General features: G+C 46.4%; 2 protein-coding genes across 2 annotated transcripts in view; one reads left to right on the top strand and one right to left on the bottom strand.

The window, feature by feature from the left end:
• The window catches only part of LOC139380929 (major histocompatibility complex class I-related gene protein-like), a 401721-nt gene that overhangs the window by 27851 nt on the left and 346963 nt on the right, over positions 1–26907 (top strand). The gene's annotated exons all lie outside the window — the stretch shown is intronic.
• The window catches only part of LOC139380927 (aryl hydrocarbon receptor-like), a 54713-nt gene that overhangs the window by 14032 nt on the left and 13774 nt on the right, over positions 1–26907 (bottom strand). Inside the window, exons 3-5 of the mRNA XM_071124095.1 lie at positions 16147–16247; positions 4439–4528; positions 2080–2206 (exon numbers count right to left, since the gene is read on the bottom strand). Coding sequence (XP_070980196.1) covers positions 2080–2206; positions 4439–4528; positions 16147–16247 — 318 coding nt within the window. The remainder of the gene's footprint in view (positions 1–2079; positions 2207–4438; positions 4529–16146; positions 16248–26907) is intronic.

Genomic DNA, 26907 nt, shown 5'->3' with positions numbered 1-26907 from the left:
TGTTTTATATAATGCATAATAATGAGTTATTATATACTTATGTAATGCATTATGCATACTTCATAAGGTGTTATAACTGCATTCGTAATGCATTATGCAGAGGGTATTCATAGGAAATGCTATTGAAAGTTCTGCATTCATTTCTATGATTGAATCTCTTAATGTTTTTTTCATTGACGGAGGTAGTGTTTCAGGGTCTAACAGAGAGGTGGTGTTTCAGGGTCTAACACGGAAGTGGTGTTTCAGGGTCTAACACGGAGGTGGTGTTTCAGTATTCTAACACGGAGGTGGTGTTTCAGGGTCTAACAGAGAGGTGGTGTTTCAGGGTCTAACAGAGAGGTGGTGTTTCAGGGTCTAACACGGAGGTGGTGTTTCAGTATTCTAACACGGAGGTGGTGTTTCAGGGTCTAACAGAGAGGTGGTGTTTCAGTATTCTAACACGGAGGTGGTGTTTCAGTATTCTAACACGGAGGTGGTGTTTCAGTATTCTAACACGGAGGTGGTGTTTCAGGGTCTAACTCGGAGGTGGTGTTTCAGTATTCTAACACGGAGGTGGTGTTTCAGGGTCTAACACGGAGGTGGTGTTTCAGTATTCTAACACGGAGGTGGTGTTTCAGTATTCTAACACGGAGGTGGTGTTTCAGGGTCTAACAGAGAGGTGGTGTTTCAGGGTCTAACACGGAGGTGGTGTTTCAGCGTCTAACACGGAGGTGGTGTTTCAGGGTCTAACAGAAAGGTGGTGTTTCAGGGTCTAACTCGGAGGTGGTGTTTCAGGGTCTAACAGGGAGGTGGTGTTTCAGGGTCTAACAGAGAGGTGGTGTTTCAGCGTCTAACACGGAGGTGGTGTTTCAGGGTCTAACACGGAGGTGGTGTTTCAGGGTCTAACAGAGAGGTGGTGTTTCAGTATTCTAACACGGAGGTGGTGTTTCAGGGTCTAACACGGAGGTGGTGTTTCAGGGTCTAACACGGAGGTGGTGTTTCAGGGTCTAACAGAGAGGTGGTGTTTCAGGGTCTAACAGAGAGTTGGTGTTTCAGCGTCTAACACGGAGGTGGTGTTTCAGGGTCTAACAGAGAGGTGGTGTTTCAGGGTCTAACAGAGAGTTGGTGTTTCAGCGTCTAACACGGAGGTGGTGTTTCAGCGTCTAACACGGAGGTGGTGTTTCAGGGTCTAACAGAGAGGTAGTGTTTCAGGGTCTAACAGAGAGGTGGTGTTTCAGCGTCTAACACGGAGGTGGTGTTTCAGCGTCTAACACGGAGGTGGTGTTTCAGGGTCTAACAGAAAGGTGGTGTTTCAGGGTCTAACTCGGAGGTGGTGTTTCAGCGTCTAACACGGAGGTGGTGTTTCAGGGTCTAACAGAGAGGTGGTGTTTCAGGGTCTAACAGAGAGGTGGTGTTTCAGCGTCTAACACGGAGGTGGTGTTTCAGCGTCTAACACGGAGGTGGTGTTTCAGGGTCTAACAGAAAGGTGGTGTTTCAGGGTCTAACTCGGAGGTGGTGTTTCAGCATCTAACACAGAGGTGGTGTTTCAGGGTCTAACAGAGAGGTGGTGTTTCAGGGTCTAACAGAGAGGTGCTGTTTCAGCGTCTAACACAGAGGTGGTGTTTCAGGGTCTAACAGAGAGGTGGTGTTTCAGGGTTTAACAGAGAGGTGGTGTTTCAGCGTCTAACACAGAGGTGGTGTTTCAGGGTCTAACAGAGAGGTGGTGTTTCAGGGTCTAACAGAGAGGTGGTGTTTCAGCGTCTAACACGGAGGTGGTGTTTCAGCGTCTAACACGGAGGTGGTGTTTCAGGGTCTAACAGAGAGGTGGTGTTTCAGTATTCTAACACGGAGGTGGTGTTTCAGGGTCTAACAGAGAGGTGGTGTTTCAGTATTCTAACACGGAGGTGGTGTTTCAGGGTCTAACAGAGAGGTGGTGTTTCAGCGTCTAACACAGAGGTGGTGTTTCAGGGTCTAACAGAGAGGTGGTGTTTCAGTATTCTAACACGGAGGTGGTGTTTCAGTATTCTAACACGGAGGTGGTGTTTCAGGGTCTAACACGGAGGTGGTGTTTCAGGGTCTAACGCGGAGGTAGGAAGTCACCTGAGGAGGACTTTCCCAGTGTGTCCATGATGGCAGGTGGGCTGAGGGCCCAGTGGAGGTTCCTCCTCAGCTCCTGCTGGTCCTCAGTGTGGACCAACTCATACACACTCTGATGCATAATATCAGTCTGAAGGAGAAAGAGAGGAAGAGGGAGGGGGAGAGAGAGAGAGCGAGGAAGAGGGGAGAGAGAGGGTTTTAGGGAGAGAGAGGGGGTACGAAAGGAAGGTGGGATTATAGAGACAAACAAAATAAAGATGGACATATCCATCACATGGAGGCAGTTAAAATAAAGATGGACATATCCATCACATGGAGGCAGTTCAAATACATATGGGAAGCATGCACAATACAGACACAAACAATGTCTAAACGATAGATCCTTATGTAAATTACATTATGGGAACTTCAGACACTATACTGCTACAGTGCATTCGGAAAGTATTCAGGCCCCTTCACTTTTTCCAAAATTGTTTTATGTTACAGCCTTTTTTCTGAAATGGATTTAAAAAATACTCATCAATCTACACACAATACCCCATAACGACAAAGGGAAAACAGGTTTTTAGAAAATACCTTATTTACAGAGGTATTCAGACCCTTTGTATGAGACTCAAAATTGAGCTCAGGTGCATCCTGTTTCCATTCATCATCCTTGAGATGAGTCCACCTGTGGTAAATGCAAAAACCTGCTCCAAAACCTGCTCCAAAACCTGCTCCAAAGCGCTCAGGACCTCAAACTGGGGCGAAGGTTCAGAACAAGTCTCTGAATGTCCTTGGGTGGCCCAGCCAGAGCTCGGACTTGAACCCAATTGAACATCTCTGGAGAGACCTGAAAATAGCGACCCCCCCCCCCCCCCCTCCCCATCCAACCTGACAGAGCCTGCGAGGATCTGCAAAGGCGAAGAATGGGGGAAACTCCCCAAATGCAGGTGTGCCAAGCTTGTAGTGTCATACCCAAGAAGCCTCGAGGCTGTAATCGCTGCCAAAGTTATTTCAACAAAGGACTGAGTAAAGGGTCTGATTACTTATGTAAATGATGATATTGGTTTGTCTTTTTATAAATTCGCAAAAATGTCTAAAAACTAAACAAAATGTGGAAAAAGTCAAGGGGTCTGAATACTCCGAATGCACTGTTTACTGAAGGAGTGACGTTATGGGAACATCGCTATACTGAAGGAGTGACGTTATGAGAACATCGCTATACTGAAGGAGTGACGTTATGGGAACATCGCTATACTGAAGGAGTGACGTTATGGGAACATCGCTGTACTGAAGGAGTGACGTTATGGGAACATCGCTGTACTGAAGGAGTGACGTTATGGAAACATCGCTGTACTGAAGGAGTGACGTTATAGGAACATCGCTGTACTGAAGGAGTGACGTTATGAGAACATCGCTATACTGAAGGAGTGACGTTATGAGAACATCGCTGTACTGAAGGAGTGACGTTATGGGAACATCGCTGTACTGAAGGAGTGACGTTATGGGAACATCGCTATACTGAAGGAGTGACGTTATGAGAACATCGCTATACCGAAGGGGTCTGTGATATCTCTCCAAGAGTGTGTTGAATTACCAGTGTCTCAGTGTGTGCTGAATTTCTCCAGAGCCTGAATGTCATACAGCAGACTGCATAATGTGTGACAAGTGCTTCAAGCCTTTGTGCCTCTTCACTATATCCCCCATCCCCCGCCATATTCCCATCCATCTCTGCAGGGTCTGTGATGCTGTGGTGCTGGTCAGGGCTGCTGCCCACTGCCCACTACCACGGCTGGTGGTCTCTTTCCACTAAAGGCCAAGCTATTAATAGACTGGTCTCACCCAGTCTCTCTCTGTGGACCTGCTGAGCAGAATCAGACTCATCACCAAGCAGGTAGGGCCCAGACAACGGCCCCTGACAGTTTGCAGCAGACACTGCACGCAACCCTCAAACCCAACCATAACTCCAATTAATATTATTTTAATTTAAATCAGGTTTATACAGATTAGTCTCATTGAGATCAAATCTAACCAATTATTTGATGCAATAGCATCTATAGGCAACCTTCTCTACAGGGGATCATTCTATGTTTGTATTGCAAGCAATTCATGATAAAAACCTCAAGCAGAGATGACCATGTGTCGATGGAGGATTATGCTTTAATGTTTGCAAACATGCATGTGAATGCTGCACCAGGCTGACCCAGCAGTAGAATTAATGCTATTAGTCAGCCAAGATCCCAGAGACGATCCAGCTGCCTCACCAGATGCCTGCTTGTCTATTATGAATGAGCTGAGGCACAGAACACCCTGGTCATGCTTTAGGAATAGAACCTTCACTGGGGGTACGGAAAGGGAGGAGGGACAATCTGTACGGTACCTGGTGGAAGCCCAGGTAATCCTGAATGGTGTGAGAGGAGTAGAAAATGGTCCCGTCATTAGTGACCACCAGGACGAAGCCGTTCAGAGCCTGTATGTCAAACATGCACAAGATAACAAAAGATTGTTATACAACACAATACAACTCACTGATGACACCGAGTCAGGAAAAAGCAGCTTTTAGTTTGTTTGCTCTCTAAAATTGGATGGTGGCGCCCCTATGGCAATTCAAATGGCAGACTGAGGACTCTTTTACTGAAGAATGTGTTTGTTTTCTATGATTGTGTTTTGCTTTTCGTGTATTGATGTGTACTGATGTGTATATTGATGTGTACTGATGTGTATATTGATGTGTACTGATGTGTATATTGATGTGTATATTGATGTGTATATTGATGTGTACTGATGTGTATATTGATGTGTACTGATGTGTATATTGATGTGTACATTGATGTGTACTGATGTGTATATTGATGTATATATTGATGTGTATACTGATGTGTATATTGATGTGTACTGATGTGTATATTGATGTGTACATTGATGTGTACTGATGTGTATATTGATGTATATATTGATGTGTACTGATGTGTATATTGATGTGTACATTGATGTGTATATTGATGTGTATACTGATGTGTATATTGATGTGTATACTGATGTGTATATTGATGTGTACTGATGTGTATATTGATGTGTACTGATGTGTATATTGATGTGTACATTGATGTGTATATTGATGTGTATACTGATGTGTATATTGATGTGTATACTGATGTGTATATTGATGTGTACTGATGTGTATATTGATGTGTACTGATGTGTATATTGATGTGTACATTGATGTGTACTGATGTGTATATTGATGTATATATTGATGTGTACTGATGTATATATTGCTGTGTATAGTGATGTGTATAGTGATGTGTACTGATGTATATATTGATGTGTATACTGATGTGTACTGATGTGTATATTGATGTGTATACTGATGTGTATACAGGGCTCAACAGTAAAAGAGACCTTGGTCTCAGCATGACTCCCTGCTTTATATACACTTCGGTTAGGCTTAGTCTTTCCATTAGGCTTAGTCTTTCCATTAGGCTTAGTCTTTCCATTAGGCTTAGTCTTTCCATTAGGCCTAGTCTTTCCATTAGGCTTAGTCCTTCCATTGGGCTTAGTCCTTCCATTGGGCTTAGTCCTTCCATTGGGCTTAGTCCCTTCCATTGGGCTTAGTCCCTTCCATTAGGCATAGTCCTTCCATTGGGCTTAGTCCTTCCATTGGGCTTAGTCCTTCCATTAGGCTTAGTCCCTTCCATTAGGCTTAGTCCTTCCATTAGGCTTAGTCCCTTCCATTAGGCATAGTCCTTCCATTGGGCTTAGTCCTTCCATTGGGCTTAGTCCTTCCATTAGGCTTAGTCCCTTCCATTAGGCTTAGTCCTTCCATTAGGCTTAGTCCCTTCCATTAGGCTTAGTCCTTCCATTAGGCTTAGTCTTTCCTTTCTTAGCAGACCCAGTTCCACAACGGGGTAAAGGGGGCTTAGCCCCCTCAGTTGTGTCAGCACTGTGTCAGCACAATGGGCAGAGCGTGTTGCTGTGTTTGTAGGGGCGGTTATGGAAAGCCACGGGCAGTTTGGTAGGGCTCCTTTGTGTTTCCATCTGTGGTAGGCTCAGTGAATAAAGGGATATGCCTGTTATTTTGTATGTATTTATAAAGGGCTGGGTCAAGTTTACCATTGAAGCTGCTTCCCTCAACTCTGCCTCACCATTACAGAGTTTAGTTAGCTTCTTAGCTAGCTGTAAAAAGCTTTAGTGTTATTAGCCTTAGCCTATTTAGCTAGCTCAAACCAGCTAATTTCCCAGTGCCACAATGGATATCAAAAATTGGCTTCGCCAAAGTACCCAAACAAAAAAAGGAGATGAGCAGCAGCATCAATCCACCGAAGCCGCCACCATGCCGATGCCATGATGCTGCCGAGCGGCAGCTAGCTCTGCGGGCAGAGTCTACCCACCATTCCGCAAGGATAATGGCTCCACAGCGCGCTCCACCTCCCGATTCTTCCTAACGATCTTAGAACAAAGGAGCCAGCCCAGGTTAGCCTAGAATCATCATAACCTAGCCGCAGGTTCTCTGTCCAAAAACATTCATTAAATAGCAACTGGTTCATAGGAAGAGAGTAGCTGGAATACTCAGTTACTGCAGAATTCAATATAATTCCAATGCAAGAACCCAAATGAAGCCCCTGGGTATAGCTACATATCAGTATGTTTCATCATAGAAATAGATCCATTCTACTATGATTTTCTTGGTAGCCTAGGGGTTTTTGTGGTAGCCTAGGGGTTTTCTTGGTAGCCTAGGGGTTTTTGTGGTTGTAAATGGTTTTTTTGTGGTTGTAAATGGGGTTTTTGTGGTTGTATATGGGGTTTTTGTGGTTGTAAATGGGGTTTTTGTGGTTGTAAATGGGGTTTTTGTGGTTGTAAATGGGGTTTTTGTGGTTGTAAATGGGTTTTTGTGGTTGTAAATGGGTTTTTGTGGTTGTAAATTGGGTTTTTGTGGTTGTAAATTTGTTTTTTGTGGTTGTAAATGGGGTTTTTGTGGTTGTAAATGGGTTTTTGTGGTTGTAAATGGGGTTTTTGTGGTTGTAAATGGGTTTTTTGTGGTTGTAAATGGAACTGGACGTAATAGTAGGCTGGCATTGCTTAATTGACTACGAGTAAAATGTGATGCACAGAAATGTATTGTCCCATACTCATGAGCGGCATGGTTCTCCAGGTTGAAAGTGGGCTTATAGGCCTTTTTGTTTGGCAAGACAGCTGTGCATGGCTGTATCTCACTGTAGGAGGCTGTATCTCAGGGTAGTAGGCTGTAGGCTGCATCTCACTGCAGTAGGCTATATCTCACTGTAGTAGACTGTAGGCTGCATCTCACTGTAGTAGACTGTAGGCTGCATCTCACTGTAGTAGACTGCATCTCACTGTAGTAGGCTGTAGGCTGCATCTCACTGTAGGAGACTGCATCTCATTGTAGTAGGCTGCATCTCACTGTAGTAGACTGTAGGCTGCATCTCACTGTAGTAGACTGTAGGCTGCATCTCACTGTAGTAGACTGTAGGCTGCATCTCACTGTTGTAGACTGTAGGCTGCGTCTCAGTGTAGTAGACTGCATCTCACTGTAGTAGGCTGCATCTCACTGTAGTAGGCTGCATCTCACTGTAGTAGACTGCATCGCACTGTAGTAGGCTGCATCTCACTGTAGTAGGCTGCATCTCACTGTAGTAGACTGTAGGCTGCATCTCACTGTAGTAGACTGCATCTCACTGTAGTAGACTGTAGGCTGCATCTCAGTGTAGTAAACTGCATCTCACTGTAGTAGGCTGCATCTCACTGTAGCAGGCTGCATCTCACTGTAGTAGGCTGCATCTCACTGTAGTAGGCTGTAGGCTGTGTCTCACTGTAGTAGACTGTAGGCTGCATCTCAGTGTAGTAGACTGCATCTCACTGTAGTAGGCTGCATCTCACTGTAGTAGGCTGCATCTCACTCTAGTAGGCTGCATCTCACTGTAGTAGACTGCATCTCTCTGTAGTAGGCTGCATCTCACTGTAGAAGGCTGCATCTCACTGTAGAAGGCTGCATCTCGCTGCAGTAGGCTGCATCTCACTGCAGTAAGCTGTATGCTGCATCTCACTGCAGTAGGCTGCATCTCACTGTAGTAGACTGCATCTCACTGTAGCAGGCTGTAGGCTACATCTCACTGTAGTAGGCTGCATCTCACTGTAGCAGGCTGTAGGCTGCATCTCACTGTAGTAGACTGTAGGCTGCATCTCACTGTAGTAGACTGTAGGCTGCATCTCACTGTAGTAGGCTGTATCTCACTGCATTCAACTGTAGGCTGCATCTCACTGTAGTAGGCTGCATCTCACTGTAGTAGGCTGTAGGCTGCATCTCACTGTAGCAGGCTGCATCTCACTGTAGTAGACTCTAGGCTGTATCTCACTGTAGTAGACTGTAAGCTGCATCTCACTGTAGTAGACTGTAAGCTGCATCTCACTGTAGTAGACTGTAGGCTGCATCTCACTGTAGTAGACTGCATTTCACTGTAGTAGGCTGCATCTCACTGCAGTAGACTGTAGGCTGCATCTAACTGTAGTAGGCTATATCTCACTGCAGTAGGCTGTAGGCTGCATCTCACTGCAGTAGGCTGCATCTCACTGTACTAGGCTGGATCTCACTGTACTAGGCTGCATCTCACTGCAGTAGGTTGTATGCTGCATCTCACTGCAGTAGGCTGCATCTCACTGTAGTAGACTGTAGGCTGCATCTCACTGTAGTAGACTGTAGGCTGCATCTCACTGCAGTAGGCTGCATCTCACTGCAGTAGGCTGCATCTCACTGTAGTAGACTGTAGGCTGCATCTCACTGTAGTAGACTGTAGGCTGCATCTCACCGTAGTAGACTGTAGGCTGCATCTCACTGTAGTAGGCTGCATCTCACTGCAGTAGACTGTAGGCTGCATCTCACTGTAGTAGACTGTAGGCTGCATCTCACTGTAGTAGACTGCATCTTATTGTAGTAGACTGTAGGCTGCATCTCACTGTTGCAGGCTGCATCTCACTGTTGCAGGCTGCATCTCACTGTAGTAGACTGTAGGCTGCATCTCACTGTAGTAGGCTGCATCTCACTGCTGTAGGCTGCATCTCACTGCAGTAGGCTGCATCTCACTGTACTAGGCTTGATCTCACTGTACTAGGCTGCATCTCACTGCAGTAGGCTGTATGCTGCATCTCACTGCAGTAGGCTGCATCTCACTGTAGTAGGCTGCATCTCACTGTTGCAGGCTGTAGGCCGCATCTCACTGTAGTAGACTGTAGGCTGCATCTCACTGTAGTAGACTGTAGGCTGCATCTCACTGTAGTAGACTGTAGGCTGCATCTCACTGCAGTAGACTGTAGGCTGCATCTCACTGCAGTAGGCTGCATCTCACTGTAGTAGACTGTAGGCTGCATCTCACTGCAGTACGCTGCATCTCACTGCAGTAGGCTGCATCTCACTGCAGTAGGCTGCATCTCACTGCAGTAGGCTGCATCTCACTGTAGTAGACTGTAGGCTGCATCTCACTGTAGTAGACTGTAGGCTGCATCTCACTGCAGTCGACTGCATCTCACTGCAGTAGGCTGCATCTCATTGTAGTAGACTGTAGGCTGCATCTCACTGTAGTAGACTGTAGGCTGCATCTCACTGTAGTAGACTGTAGGCTGCACCTCACTGTAGTAGGCTGCATCTCACTGCAGTAGGCTGCATCTCACTGCAGTAGGCTGCATCTCACTGCAGTAGGCTGCATCTCACTGTAGTAGACTTTAGGCTGCATCTCACTGTAGTAGACTGTAGGCTGCATCTCACTGCAGTAGGCTGCATCTCACTGCAGTAGGCTGCATCTCACTGCAGTAGGCTGCATCTCACTGTAGTAGACTGTAGGCTGCATCTCACTGTAGTAGACTGTAGGCTGCATCTCAGTGTAGTAGACTGCATCTCACTGTAGTAGGCTGCATCTCACTGTAGTAGGCTGCATCTCACTGTAGTAGGCTGCATCTCACTGTAGTAGACTGCATCTCTCTGTAGTAGACTGCATCTCACTGCAGTAGGCTGTATGCTGCATCTCACTGCAGTAGGCTGCATCTCACTGTAGTAGACTGTAGGCTGCATCTCACTGTAGTAGACTGTAGGCTGCATCCCACTGTAGTAGACTGCATCTCATTGTAGTAGACTGTAGGCTGCATCTCACTGTAGTAGGCTGCATCTCACTGTTGCAGGCTGCATCTCACTGTAGTAGACTGTAGGCTGCATCTCACTGTAGTAGGCTGCATCTCACTGTAGTAGGCTGTAGGCTGCATCTCACTGTAGTAGACTTTAAGCTGCATCTCACTGTAGTAGACTGTAGGCTGCATCTCACTGTAGTAGACTGCATTTCACTGTAGTAGGCTGCATCTCACTGCAGTAGACTGTAGGCTGCATCTCACTGTAGTAGGCTGCATCTCACTGCAGTAGGCTGTAGGCTGCATCTCACTGCAGTAGGCTGCATCTCACTGTACTAGGCTGGATCTCACTGTACTAGGCTGCATCTCACTGCAGTAGGTTGTATGCTGCATCTCACTGCAGTAGGCTGCATCTCACTGTAGTAGACTGTAGGCTGCATCTCACTGTAGTAGACTGTAGGCTGCATCTCACTGCAGTAGGCTGCATCTCACTGCAGTAGGCTGCATCTCACTGTAGTAGACTGTAGGCTGCATCTCACTGTAGTAGACTGTAGGCTGCATCTCACTGTAGTAGACTGTAGGCTGCATCTCACTGTAGTAGGCTGCATCTCACTGCAGTAGACTGTAGGCTGCATCTCACTGTAGTAGACTGTAGGCTGCATCTCACTGTAGTAGACTGCATCTTATTGTAGTAGACTGTAGGCTGCATCTCACTGTTGCAGGCTGCATCTCACTGTAGTAAACTGTAGGCTGCATCTCACTGTAGTAGGCTGCATCTCACTGCAGTAGGCTGTAGGCTGCATCTCACTGCGGTAGGCTGCATCTCACTGTACTAGGCTGGATCTCACTGTACTAGGCTGCATCTCACTGCAGTAGGCTGCATCTCACTGTAGTAGACTGTAGGCTGCATCTCACTGCAGTACGCTGCATCTCACTGCAGTAGGCTGCATCTCACTGCAGTAGGCTGCATCTCACTGTAGTAGACTGTAGGCTGCATCTCACTGCAGTACGCTGCATCTCACTGCAGTAGGCTGCATCTCACTGCAGTAGGCTGCATCTCACTGTAGTAGACTGTAGGCTGCATCTCACTGCAGTAGGCTGCATCTCACTGCAGTAGGCTGCATCTCACTGTAGTAGACTGTAGGCTGCATCTCACTGTAGTAGACTGTAGGCTGCATCTCACTGTAGTAGGCTGCATCTCACTGCAGTAGGCTGCATCTCACTGCAGTAGCCTGCATCTCACTGCAGTAGGCTGCATCTCACTGCAGTAGACTGCATCTCACTGTAGTAGACTGTAGGCTGCATCTCACTGTAGTAGACTGTAGGCTGCATCTCACTGCAGTAGGCTGCATCTCACTGCAGTAGGCTGCATCTCACTGCAGTAGTCTGCATCTCACTGTAGTAGACTGTAGGCTGCATCTCACTGTAGTAGACTGTAGGCTGCATCTCACTGTAGTAGGCTGTATGCTGCATCTCACTGCAGTAGGCTGCATCTCACTGTAGTAGACTGTAGGCTGCATCTCACTGTAGTAGACTGTAGGCTGCATCTCACTGTAGTAGACTGTAGGCTGCATCCCACTGTAGTAGACTGCATCTCATTGTAGTAGACTGTAGGCTGCATCTCACTGTAGTAGGCTGCATCTCACTGTTGCAGGCTGCATCTCACTGTAGTAGACTGTAGGCTGCATCTCACTGTAGTAGGCTGCATCTCACTGTAGTAGGCTGTAGGCTGCATCTCACTGTAGTAGACTGTAGGCTGCATCTCACTGTAGTAGACTGTAGGCTGCATCTCACTGCAGTAGGCTGCATCTCACTGTAGTAGGCTGTAGGCTGCATCTCACTGTAGTAGACTGTAGGCTGCATCTCACTGTAGTAGACTGTAGGCTGCATCTCACTGTAGTAGGCTGCATCTCACTGTTGCAGGCTGTAGGCTGCATCTCACTGTAGTAGACTGTAGGCTGCATCTCACTGTAGTAGGCTGCATCTCACTGTAGTAGACTGTAGGCTGCATCTCACTGTAGTAGACTGTAGGCTGCATCTCACTGTAGTAGACTGTAGGCTGCATCTCACTGTAGTAGACTGTAGGCTGCATCTCACTGTAGCAGGCTGCATCTCACTGTAGCAGGCTGCATCTCACTGTAGCAGGCTGCATCTCACTGTAGTAGACTGTAGGCTGCATCTCACTGTAGTAGACTGCATCTCACTGTAGTAGACTGTAGGCTGCATCTCACTGTAGTAGACTCTAGGCTGCATCTCACTGTAGTAGACTGTAGGCTGCATCTCACTGTAGCAGGCTGCATCTCACTGTAGCAGGCTGCATCTCACTGTAGGCTATGTTCTGGTTATCTGGATCTCCTTTCACCTTTTGTTTACTGTTAATGTAACGAGCCTAAATGTAGATTGTGTCATGTCTTAAATCTGATATGTTATTTACTAGGCCTACTACTTAGTACCGCTGCTTTATTCTGTTCTCATTCATTCGTTTGCATCACAGTTGTGTCAGTATTCTAAGCCAAACTGCTACTCAGTATGTTTGTTTCGATGCATGAATAACTAGGCTATTACTTTCAGCATTTAGTTTGCATTATTTTGGTAAGACAGCTGTGTGTACGGCTGTATTCACATAGGGTAATTCACATATTACAAAGTGCCTATCTATCCTGTAGCCTATATTCATTACCAAAACGGCGTGTGGTGTGTAGGCCGCAGTCCATTGTGCTGCTACAGATTTCACTCTATCCTGTCACTTAAAAAACACTTAACCAATGGTCTCAGAGTCTGGGCATTTGAACTTTATGTTTATTGTGAAATAAGCAGAATTCAATACAATTCCAATGCAAGAACCGATTTCAACTGCCCCCTTAGTCCCTTTATCCTGGTGCCTTGTCTGGTTCTTCCTGAGTATTTTCATATCTCTGGGTTCTGTTCCAACATGCATCTCAAACAGACTTAGATATGTTTTGTATTTACTGAATTTAGCTTAACGAGACATTTTTTGATTACTTAAGCAACATGTGACGGTAGTGGTTGTGAGGTGTCCTACAGGGATATTGGTGGACTCTGCACCCTGGAGTGGATGAGGGGTTGTCAGTGTGCTACATGCAAGAAGGGTTTGTTCTGAACTGGAGAGATAAACAAATAATGTCAGGAATAAAAGATAGATGGATTAGTCACTCATTTGTTTTATCCCAAACAGGAACAGCTGGTCCCATGTTTCCACCCCACTAAACACACTCCCACTCCCTCGTACACAGGAACATTTTGTAAAAAAATGCACAAACAGGCATACAACCATGTCTACCGTACTCAAACAAAACAGACATTAGCATGTTCATCCATCACATGATTTGTTAACACACACACACACACACACACACACACACACACACACACACACACACACACACACACACACACACACACACTGCAATGGGTGCATCCACAGAAAGTAGCCTCAGTCTTCCCAGGGGCTGAACCATGACTAAGGCATGTCATGTTGCCCTTTTACTAATAATCAATGATTCACCCCAATTATCTACAGCACATCCTCTCTGTGTGTAAGCAGTCCAGTGAAACATAAACACTATCATGTCTGCTTGGATGGTTTGTACACCATCTTGTAAGTAAATAGCCAACTTACAGGGTCTAATGTACCAGGCATTCAGCAACTACACATTGTTGAAGTGAAATAAATGTAACAAGCCCCTAGTGGCAGATCCCATATGAACACAGTTGAACTCTTGAAATCATAGAACCACAATGTGTGCAAACTAGGTTATAGACTTCCTGGTTGAACAGAAAAGACACCAGAATCCCAATCGCTTTGCATTTTTGCATGCTGGTACAGTACCAACACTTACAGGATCTGTCTGCATTCTGCAGAACTACTTTCCCGCACTGTGGAGGATGTCAGGCTACTTTCCCGCACTGTGGAGGGTGTCAGGCTACTTTCCCGCACTGTGGAGGGTGTCAGGCTACTTTCCCACATGGTGGAGGGTGTCAAGCTACTTTCCCACATGGTGGAGGGTGTCAGGCTACTTTCCCACATGGTGGAGGGTGTCAGGCTACTTTCCCACATGGTGGAGGGTGTCAGGCTACTTTCCCACATTGTGGAGGGTGTCAGGCTACTTTCCCACATGGTGGAGGGTGTCAGGCTACTTTCCCACATGGTGGATGGTGTCAGGCTACTTTCCCACATTGTGGAGGGTGTCAGGCTACTTTCCCACATGGCGGAGGGTGTCAGGCTACTTTCCCACATGGTGGAGGGTGTCAGGCTACTTTCCCACATGGTGGAGGGTGTCAAGCTACTTTCCCACATGGTGGAGGGTGTCAGGCTACTTTCCCACATGGTGGAGGGTGTCAGGCTACTTTCCCACATGATGGAGGGTGTCAGGCTACTTTCCCATATTGTGGAGGGTGTCAGGCTACTTTCCCACATGGTGGATGGTGTCAGGCTACTTTCCCACATTGTGGAGGGTGTCAGGCTACTTTCCCACATGGCGGAGGGTGTCAGGCTACTTTCCCACATGGTGGAGGGTGTCAGGCTACTTTCCCACATGGTGGAGGGTGTCAAGCTACTTTCCCACATAGTGGAGGGTGTCAGGCTACTTTCCCACATGGTGGAGGGTGTCAGGCTACTTTCCCACATGGTGGAGGGTGTCAGGCTACTTTCCCACATTGTGGAGGGTGTCAGGCTACTTTCCCACATGGTGGAGGGTGTCAGGCTACTTTCCCACATGGTGGATGGTGTCAGGCTACTTTCCCACATTGTGGAGGGTGTCAGGCTACTTTCCCACATGGTGGAGGGTGTCAGGCTACTTTCCCACATGGTGGAGGGTGTCAGGTTACTTTCCCACATGGTGGAGGGTGTCAGGCTACTTTCCCACGTGGTGGAGGGTGTCAGGCTACTTTCCCACATGGCGGAGGGTGTCAGGCTACTTTCCCACATGGTGGAGGGTGTCAGGCTACTTTCCCACGTGGTGGAGGGTGTCAGGCTACTTTCCCACGTGGTGGAGGGTGTCAGGCTACTTTCCCACATGGTGGAGGGTGTCAGGCTACTTTCCCACATGGTGGAGGGTGTCAGGCTACTTTCCCACATGGCGGAGGGTGTCAGGCTACTTTCCCACATGGTGGAGGGTGTCAGGCTTCTGTGGGACTACTTTGAGAATAAGAGGTGGTCTGAGTCTATTTTCAACAATGACAGTGAGAGGTGAAAACTCTATTTTCCCCCTCCTCTCCTAATGTAAATAATGGATGACCTCACAGCTCCTCTACAATTCACTACTAAGTGTCTGATGTTGAACCACAAAGAGAGAAATCTTCACCGCTCCACTTCTCCGCTTCTTCCCCTAACCTCGCCTTTTCGTCCCGCCTCCCTGTCTTTTAAAATGTCCCGTGGCTGTTATCTCAATCTGAATAAAATATTTCCTCCTCCCCGGAATGAGCTTTCATGCTTCATTACTAACACATTGGAGAGATGTAGGTTTATCATAATAATGAAACTTCGCTCATAGGGCAGGGATGTCTGGCAGACTGTTTCCTCTGTTCTGCTCTGGAATTCCACTGTGCTGCACATACAACAGGGGAACTGGACTGGAAAATCAATGACTCTGGCTTATCCAAAAGAGATCTGGCAGCCAACTAGATCACTCTCCACTCAATCACACATACAGAGAAACAAAATGAAAATAGCTCCCTAGAAATTGTGATAGAATCGTAAACTAAATGAAATGATAATGTATTTCAAAATGATGGGAGTATTACGATGTATTATGGGAATTGATAACCGGAGATACAAACAAGCTGTTACATTTTTGGATTTAAGACAAAGTGAGGCCAGTGAGTTATGGGGTATATCCAACACTTCATCACTGGATATTAAGCCTTGTAATTAATTACCAAAAGCAAAGACAGTTGTTTTTATCTTTTAGAAGATTCCACATGCCTTTTAGCACTGACCTGCAGCAACAGTTCTCCTTCAGGCAGCCAACTGTCCTCCAATCCTGTGGCTTTGCTGTTGTCAGCGCTGCCACCGCTGCAAGTACAGTTCTTCAGGGCAACTGCAGACAGAGAGACACAGAGAGAGAAAAAGAGAAGAGGAAAGAAGCGGGAGGGAGAGAGAGGCGAGAGAGAGAGAGAGAGAGGAGAGGAAAGAGGGGAGGGAGGGATAGAGAGACAGACGCTTTAGTCTTGTAATAATGTTTACAAAGCACTGCTGTGAATGTCAGAAAGCTTTATGTTCAGTGCACTGTATGCAGGACAGGATTGCAGCTCATTAAAGTTTCATCAAATAGCATCTTAAAAATTCCGATCCACATCCAGGCCTTTTATCTTTGCCTAACCTGGTTACGTCATAATGGCTTGGGAACCAACACGTCAGCAAGGTTATGGTCTAAAATAAGAATGTTTGAGGTCATCATGCTCAGCGTTCTAAACAGACTCTGTTCTGCGAGATGGGACCTCCTATAACAGGATGCATGGAGCTTATCGCCTATTCTTCACAGTGTGATGTTTCACCCATATGTTTGTGGTCTTTCACCTCAAAACTCATGGTATGCCTCTACGTGGTCTGTCACCTCAAGACTCATGGTATGCCCCTACGTGGTCTGTCACCTCAAGACTCATGGTATGCCCCTACGTGGTCTGTCACCTCAAGACTCATGATATGCCCCTACGTGGTCTGTCACCTCAAGACTCATGGTATGCCCCTACGTGGTCTGTCACCTCAAGACTCATGGTATGCCCCTACGTTCAAATCAAATCAAATCAAATCAAATCAAATCAAATTTTATTTGTCACATACACATGGTTAGCAGATGTTAATGCGAGTGTAGCGAAATGCTTGTGCTTCTAGTTCCGACAATGCAGTAATAACAAGTAATCTAACTAACAATTCCAAACTACTGTCTTGTACACAGTGTAAGGGGATAAAGAATATGTACATAAGGATATATGAATGAGTGATGGTACAGAGCAGCATAGGCAAGATACAGTAGATGGTATCGGGTACAGTATGTACAAATGAGATGAGTATGTAAACAAAGTGGCATAGTATAGTATAAAGTGGCTAGTGATACATGTATTACATAAGGATACCGTCGATGATATAGAGTACAGTATATACGTATGCGTATGAGATGAATAATGTAGGGTAAGTAACATTTATATAAGGTAGCATTGTTTAAAGTGGCTAGTGATATATTTACATCATTTCCCATCAATTCCCATTATTAAAGTGGCTGGAGTTGAGTCAGTGTCAGTGTGTTGGCAGCAGCCACTCAGTGTTAGTGGTGGCTGTTTAACAGTCTGATGGCCTTGAGATAGAAGCTGTTTTTCAGTCTCTCGGTCCCAGCTTTGATGCACCTGTACTGACCTCGCCTTCTGGATGATAGCGGGGTGAACAGGCAGTGGCTCGGGTGGTTGATGTCCTTGATGATCTTTATGGCCTTCCTGTGACATCGGGTGGTGTAGGTGTCCTGGAGGGCAGGTAGTTTGCCCCCGGTGATGCGTTGTGCAGACCTCACTACCCTCTGGAGAGCCTTACGGTTGAGGGCGGTGCAGTTGCCATACCAGGCGGTGATACAGCCCGCCAGGATGCTCTCGATTGTGCATCTGTAGAAGTTTGTGAGTGCTTTTGGTGACAAGCCGAATTTCTTCAGCCTCCTGAGGTTGAAGAGGCGCTGCTGCGCCTTCTTCACGATGCTGTCTGTGTGAGTGGACCAATTCAGTTTGTCTGTGATGTGTATGCCGAGGAACTTAAAACTTGCTACCCTCTCCACTACTGTTCCATCGATGTGGATAGGGGGGTGTTCCCTCTGCTGTTTCCTGAAGTCCACAATCATCTCCTTAGTTTTGTTGACGTTGAGTGTGAGGTTGTTTTCCTGACACCACACTCCGAGGGCCCTCACCTCCTCCCTGTAGGCCGTCTCATCGTTGTTGGTAATCAAGCCTACCACTGTTGTGTCGTCCGCAAACTTGATGATTGAGTTGGAGGCGTGCGTGGCCACGCAGTCGTGGGTGAACAGGGAGTACAGGAGAGGGCTCAGAACGCAACCTTGTGGGGCCCCAGTGTTGAGGATCAGCGGGGAGGAGATGTTGTTGCCTACCCTCACCACCTGGGGGCGGCCCGTCAGGAAGTCCAGTACCCAGTTGCACAGGGCGGGGTCGAGACCCAGGGTCTCGAGCTTGATGACGAGCTTGGAGGGTACTATGGTGTTGAATGCCGAGCTGTAGTCGATGAACAGCATTCTCACATAGGTATTCCTCTTGTCCAGATGGGTTAGGGCAGTGTGCAGTGTGGTTGAGATTGCATCGTCTGTGGACCTATTTGGGCGGTAAGCAAATTGGAGTGGGTCTAGGGTGTCAGGTAGGGTGGAGGTGATATGGTCCTTGACTAGTCTCTCAAAGCACTTCATGATGACGGATGTGAGTGCTACGGGGCGGTAGTCATTTAGCTCAGTTACCTTAGCTTTCTTGGGAACAGGAACAATGGTGGCCCTCTTGAAGCATGTGGGAACAGCAGACTGGTATAGGGATTGATTGAATATGTCCGTAAACACACCGGCCAGCTGGTCTGCGCATGCTCTGAGGGCGCGGCTGGGGATGCCATCTGGGCCTGCAGCCTTGCGAGGGTTAACACGTTTAAATGTCTTACTCACCTCGGCTGCAGTGAAGGAGAGACCGCATGTTTTCGTTTCAGGCCGTGTCAGTGGCACTGTATTGTCCTCAAAGCGGGCAAAAAAGTTATTTAGTCTGCCTGGGAGCAAGACATCCTGGTCCGTGACTGGGCTGGGTTTCTTCCTGTAGTCCGTGATTGACTGTAGACCCTGCCACATGCCTCTTGTGTCTGAGCCGTTGAATTGAGATTCTACTTTGTCTCTGTACTGGCGCTTAGCTTGTTTGATAGCCTTGCGGAGGGAATAGCTGCACTGTTTGTATTCGGTCATGTTACCAGACACCTTGCCCTGATTAAAAGCAGTGGTTCGCGCTTTCAGTTTCACACGAATGCTGCCATCAATCCACGGTTTCTGGTTAGGGAATGTTTTAATCGTTGCTATGGGAACGACATCTTCAACGCACGTTCTAATGAACTCGCACACCGAATCAGCGTATTCGTCAATGTTGTTATCTGACGCAATACGAAACATCTCCCAGTCCACGTGATGGAAGCAGTCTTGGAGTGTGGAGTCAGCTTGGTCGGACCAGCGTTGGACAGACCTCAGCGTGGGAGCCTCTTGTTTTAGTTTCTGTCTGTAGGCAGGGATCAACAAAATGGAGTCGTGGTCAGCTTTTCCGAAAGGGGGGCGGGGCAGGGCCTTATATGCGTCGCGGAAGTTAGAGTAACAATGGTCCAAGGTCTTTCCTCCCCTGGTTGCGCAATCGATATGCTGATAAAATTTGGGGAGTCTTGTTTTCAGATTAGCCTTGTTAAAATCCCCAGCTACAATGAATGCAGCCTCCGGATAAATTGTTTCCAGTTTGCAGAGAGTTAAATAAAGTTCGTTCAGAGCCATCGATGTGTCTGCTTGGGGGGGGATATATACGGCTGTGATTATGATCGAAGAGAATTCTCTTGGTAGATAATGCGGTCTACATTTGATTGTGAGGAATTCTAAATCAGGTGAACAGAAGGATTTGAGTTCCTGTATGTTTCTTTCATCGCACCATGTCACGTTAGTCATAAGGCATACGCCCCCGCCCCTCTTTTTACCAGAAAGATGTTTTTTCCTGTCTGCGCGATGCGTGGAGAAACCTGTTGGCTGCACCGCTTCGGATTGCGTCTCTCCAGTAAGCCACGTTTCCGTGAAGCAAAGAACGTTACAGTCTCTGATGTCCCTCTGGAATGCTACCCTTGCTCGGATTTCATCAACCTTGTTGTCAAGAGACTGGACATTGGCAAGAAGAATGCTAGGGAGTGGTGCGCGCTGTGCCCGTCTCCGGAGTCTGACCAGTAGACCGCCTCGTTTCCCTCTCTTTCGGAGTCGTTTTTTTGGGTCGCTGCATAGGATCCACTCCTTTGTCCTGTTTGTAAGGCAGAACACAGGATCCGCGTCGCGAAAAACATATTCTTGGTCGTACTGATGGTGAGTTGATGCTGATCTTATATTCAGTAGTTCTTCTCGACTGTATGTAATGAAACCTAAGATGACCTGGGGTACTAATGTAAGAAATAACACGTAAAAAAACAAAAAACTGCATAGTTTCCTAGGAACGCGAAGCGAGGCGGCCATCTCTGTCGGCGCCGGAAGTCATGTGGTCTGTCACCTCAAGACTCATGGTATGCCCCTACGTGGTCTGTCACCTCAAGGCTCATTTCAGTTGAATGCATTCAGTTGCATGACTAGGTATCCCCCTTTCCCTTTATGTGGTGTTACAAACATATTCAATCACTGATCTGTAACTGTTCTAAAAGTAGTCTTTCAGTAGCAGCACACAACAAAAGTCTTTGGAAAATTCTAAGTCGTCCAACAGTGGGGAGTGAAATTAAATGCAAATTGAAACATCTTCAACACGCAATGATATTCAACAAACACACTGACACCTAATTTATTGTGAATACTGTAGCAGAATTCAGAGAAAACACACACACGAGAGAGAGAGAGAGAGAGAGAGAGAGAGAGAGAGAGAGAGAGAAAACAGCATTGCAGGAGAAGCAACACACAGAGAGAGACAGATTCGCATTAACGCTGCATCAGAGTGAAATGAGGTGACAACTCCTTTGCACTTCACTGCTCGCCAAGCTAATCCCTCTCTCCCTTCTTCCCACTCCTCCTCCTTGCCACTTCCCCTCACCCACACTCTCTCTCGGTTCTTCTATCCTCATTGGCTCCAGCAGCTTAGTGGTTCCAGAACCGATCTGGAGGGGCAGAACAAGCATTAAGCGCAATATGATCCATTGCAATAGCTCGCCAAACACTTGTCTCAACTCCACGGTCACATTAAACTGAAGAACCATGCAGAGAGCTTATGGAGAGAGCTGAGACACTGAGTACATTGAAGACTGCTGGGTGTGTGGTTGCGGCTACAGTAAGGTAAAACTAAAAGTCAGAATCTCTGAGCACCGTAGCACCTTTAGGTGTAAAAACTTGACATACCCAGATGCTGCCCACTTTTTTAGAAGTGATCCACCTTATTTCGCCGCTTCGCTATATCGGCATCAAACACGTCACCCTCCCTAGGACAGGGGGTGACCTTGACAATTTATTGTTAAAACAAGATACCGCATGGATGTTTAATTTAAAGACCTTCGCTTCCTATAGTCTGAATGTTGAGTTTAATCTGAAACCATTTCTGCTATCTTTTCTAAATCAATGTGTATACTAGGCTATTTATGATGAAATTGTAGGCCATCTGTGATCATTGAATATCCATTCGTGCATTTTTTTCTCTATATTATCTGTATATTGACCAATGATATCAGGCCATAGCCGGCCATGACTATAAACACCTATCAAAACCTATACTGGTGACCTGCAGTGTATTGAAACCCTGATGAAGACAACTTGCTGTCGAAACATTGGAAAATACATAATTGCATCGGAGCAATTATTATGCGGCGTTTCCTTTTCATTTAAAGTACAGCTACAGATGAACAGGTCAGGACAGGTACAGATGAACAGGTCAGGACAGCTACAGTTGAACAGGTCAGGACAGCTATAGATGAACAGGTCAGGACAGCTATAGATGAACAGGTCAGGACAGCTATAGATGAACAGGTCAGGACAGCTACAGATGAACAGGTCAGGACAGCTACAGATGAACAGGTCAGGACAGCTACAGATGAACAGGTCAGGACAGCTACAGATGAACAGGTCAGGACAGCTACAGATGAACAGGTCAGGACAGCTACAGATGAACAGGTCAGGACAGCTATAATTGAACAGGTCAGGACAGCTATAGTTGAACAGGTCAGGACAGCTATAATTGAACAGGTCAGGACAGCTACAGATGAACAGGTCAGGACAGCTACAGATGAACAGGTCAGGACAGCTATAATTGAACAGGTCAGGACAGCTATAGTTGAACAGGTCAGGACAGCTATAGTTGAACAGGTCAGGACAGCTACAGATGAACAGGTCAGGACAGCTATAATTGAACAGGTCAGGACAGCTACAGATGAACAGGTCAGGACAGCTATAATTGAACAGATCAGGACAGCTATAATCGAACAGGTCAGGACAGCTATAGTTGAACAGGTCAGGACAGCTACAGATGAACAGGTCAGGACAGCTACAGATGAACAGGTCAGGACAGCTACAGATGAACAGGTCAGGACAGCTACAGATGAACAGGTCAGGACAGCTACAGATGAACAGGTCAGGACAGCTATAGTTGAACAGGTCAGGACAGCTATAGTTGAACAGGTCAGGACAGCTATAGTTGAACAGGTCAGGACAGCTATAGTTGAACAGGTCAGGACAGCTATAGTTGAACAGGTCAGGACAGCTATAGTTGAACAGGTCAGGACAGCTATAGTTGAACAGGTCAGGACAGCTATAGTTGAACAGGTCAGGACAGCTATAGTTGAACAGGTCAGGACAGCTATAGTTGAACAGGTCAGGACAGCTATAGTTGAACAGGTCAGGACAGCTACAGATGAACAGGTCAGGACAGCTACAGATGAACAGGTCAGGACAGCTACAGATGAACAGGTCAGGACAGCTATAATTGAACAGGTCAGGACAGCTATAGTTGAACAGGTCAGGACAGCTATAATTGAACAGGTCAGGACAGCTACAGATGAACAGGTCAGGACAGCTACAGATGAACAGGTCAGGACAGCTATAATTGAACAGGTCAGGACAGCTATAGTTGAACAGGTCAGGACAGCTATAGTTGAACAGGTCAGGACAGCTACAGATGAACAGGTCAGGACAGCTATAATTGAACAGGTCAGGACAGCTACAGATGAACAGGTCAGGACAGCTATAATTGAACAGATCAGGACAGCTATAATCGAACAGGTCAGGACAGCTATAGTTGAACAGGTCAGGACAGCTACAGATGAACAGGTCAGGACAGCTACAGATGAACAGGTCAGGACATCTATAATTGAACAGGTCAGGACAGCTATAGTTGAACAGGTCAGGACAGCCATAGTTGAACAGGTCAGGACAGCTACAGATGAACAGGTCAGGACAGCTATAATTGAACAGGTAAGGACAGCTACAGATGAACAGGTCAGGACAGCTATAATTGAACAGATCAGGACAGCTATAATCGAACAGGTCAGGACAGCTATAGTTGAACAGGTCAGGACAGCTATAGTTGAACAGGTCAGGACAGCTACAGATGAACAGGTCAGGACAGCTATAATTGAACAGGTCAGGACAGCTATAGTTGAACAGGTCAGGACAGCTATAGTTGAACAGGTCAGGACAGCTATAGTTGAACAGGTCAGGACAGCTACAGATGAACAGGTCAGGACAGCTATAATTGAACAGGTCAGGACAGCTATAGTTGAACAGGTCAGGACAGCTATAGTTGAACAGGTCAGGACAGCTACAGATGAACAGGTCAGGACAGCTATAATTGAACAGGTCAGGACAGCTACAGATGAACAGGTCAGGACAGCTATAATTGAACAGATCAGGACAGCTATAATCGAACAGGTCAGGACAGCTATAGTTGAACAGGTCAGGACAGCTATAGTTGAACAGGTCAGGACAGCTACAGATGAACAGGTCAGGACAGCTATAATTGAACAGGTCAGGACAGCTACAGATGAACAGGTCAGGACAGCTATAATTGAACAGATCAGGACTGCTATAGTTGAACAGGTCAGGACAGCTACCGATGAACAGGTCAGGACAGCTATAATTGAAAAGATCAGGACAGCTATAATCGAACAGGTCAGGACAGCTATAATTGAACAGGTCAGGACAGCTATAGTTGAACAGGTCAGGACAGCTATAGTTGAACAGGTCAGGACAGCTATAGTTGAACAGGTCAGGACAGCTATAATTGAAAAGGTCAGGACAGCCATAATTGAAAAGGTCAGGACAGCTATAGTTGAACAGGTCAGGACAGCTACAGATGAACAGGTAAGGACAGCTACAGATGAACAGGTCAGGACAGCTACAGATGAACAGGTCAGGACAGCTATAGTTGAACAGGTCAGGACAGGTAATGATGAACAGGTCAGGACAGCTATAGATGAACAGGTCAGGACAGCTACAGATAAACAGGTCAGGACAGCTACAGTTGAACAGGTCAGGACAGCTATAGTTGAACAGGTCAGGACAGCTATAGTTGAACAGGTCAGGACAGCTATAATTGAACAGGTCAGGACAGCTATAATTGAACAGGTCAGGACAGCTACAGATTAACAGGTCAGGACAGCTATAATTGAACAGGTCAGGACAGGTAATGATGAACAGGTCAGGACAGCTATAGATGAACAGGTCAGGACAGCTACAGATAAACAGGTCAGGACAGCTACAGATGAACAGGTCAGGACAGCTATAGGTTAACAGGTCAGGACAGCTATAGTTGAACAGGTCAGGACAGCTATAGTTGAACAGGTCAGGACAGCTATAGTTGAACAGGTCAGGACAGCTATAGTTGAACAGGTCAGGACAGCTACAGATGAACAGGTCAGGACAGCTATAATTGAAAAGGTCAGGACAGCTATAGTTGAACAGGTCAGGACAGCTATAGTTGAACAGTTCAGGACAGCTATAGTTGAACAGGTCAGGACAGCTACAGATGAACAGGTCAGGACAGCTATAATTGAACAGGTCAGGACAGCTACAGATGAACAGGTCAGGACAGCTATAATTGAACAGGTCAGGACAGCTATAATTGAACAGGTCAGGACAGCTACAGATGAACAGGTCAGGACAGCTATAATTGAACAGGTCAGGACAGCTATAATTGAACAGGTCAGGACAGCTACAGATGAAGAGGTCAGGACAGCTATAATTGAACAGATCAGGACAGCTATAATCGAACAGGTCAGGACAGCTATAATTGAACAGGTCAGACAGCTATAATTGAACAGGTCAGGACAGCTATAATTGAACAGGTCAGGACAGCTATAGTTGAACAGGTCAGGACAGCTACAGATAAACAGGTCAGGACAGCTACAGATGAACAGGTCAGGACAGCTATAATTGAACAGGTCAGGACAGCTATAGTTGAACAGGTCAGGACAGCTACAGATGAACAGGTCAGGAAAGCTATAATTGAACAGGTCAGGACAGCTATAATTGAACAGGTCAGGACAGCTATAGTTGAACAGGTCAGGACAGCTATAGTTGAACAGGTCAGGACAGCTACAGATGAACAGGTCAGGACAGCTATAATTGAACAGGTCAGGACAGCTACAGATGAACAGGTCAGGACAGCTACAGATGAACAGGTCAGGACAGCTATAATTGAACAGGTCAGGACAGCTACAGATGAACAGGTCAGGACAGCTATAATTGAACAGATCAGGACAGCTATAGTTGAACAGGTCAGGACAGCTATAGTTGAACAGGTCAGGACAGCTACAGATGAACAGGTCAGGACAGCTATAATTGAACAGATCAGGACAGCTATAATCGAACAGATCAGGACAGCTATAATCGAAAGGGCAGGACAGCTACAGATGAACAGGTCAGGACAGCTATAGTTGAACAGGCCAGGACAGCTTCAGATGAACAGGTCAGGACAGCTATAGATGAACAGGTCAGGACAGGTACAGATGAACAGGTCAGGACAGCTATAGATGAACAGGTCAGGACAGCTACAGATGAACAGGTCAGGACAGCTACAGATGAACAGGTCAGGACAGCTATAGTTGAACAGGTCAGGACAGCTACAGATGAACAGGTCAGGACAGCTATAGATGAACAGGTCAGGACAGCTATAGATGAACAGGTCAGGACAAAGCGGGGGGACTTAGAAATTGGCCTGACTTCTGGTCTGATAACCTCATAAGGTTTACTGTTAAGCTATAACACTATACTTACTAGTCTTATATACAATGGGCCATGCCATGTTCTACACATTTCTACAGAAGAGACACAGAACTGTATTATTTCCAAGCAAAAACCATGACGTTTCAGCTTCAGAGAGCTGTCTACTCAATCAATCCATTGAGTCAGTGTGTCATTGATTCAATGACCGAACCCAACGAACAGAGAAGAAATAACGGCAGAATTTAAAAGAACCCAACGAACAGAGAGGAAATGGGAGAATGAAAGAAAAGTCTGGAATACTGATGATGTCATGGGAATAGGACCTTTACGACGACCCGTACTGTGACCTGCAACAACCTCTGACCGCTAAGGCGATGTCTTGACATGACTGGGTAAATGGGGTCGGGTCAGGTCTTTTGTTGTCTGAGGGGTCAGCAGAGAGCAGAGTAGGAGAGGATTGGAGAGGATTGGACGCTATGCTAAGGCCAGACACCTGATGGGGCTTGTCCCCATCACACGGAGCTTGGGTGGAGGGCGTTGAGTGGACACCCTGACCTAATTCCCATACCAATCTCTCTATCAGGGGTTTGACATATCATATCAGACATATAATCGGGACTGTGAGTATTTGTGAGTTTAAAATATGTCAGCTACAGTATATCTCGTCTCAGTGGTTCTGGACAATGTCCACGCCCTAGATTTTGTTGCGTTACTGTACCAACTCAAACAAGCATCCATTTACCCTAAAGACAAATAGTCTAAGTCCACTGTCACATCAACGCTACAAACTTGCTTGCAGAAAGTAGAAAGCATC

Source organism: Oncorhynchus clarkii, chromosome 22, assembly GCF_045791955.1.
Source record: "Oncorhynchus clarkii lewisi isolate Uvic-CL-2024 chromosome 22, UVic_Ocla_1.0, whole genome shotgun sequence".
Taxonomy (NCBI): Eukaryota; Metazoa; Chordata; class Actinopteri; order Salmoniformes; family Salmonidae; genus Oncorhynchus; species Oncorhynchus clarkii.
This window is presented reverse-complemented; position numbering and strand designations above follow the sequence as displayed.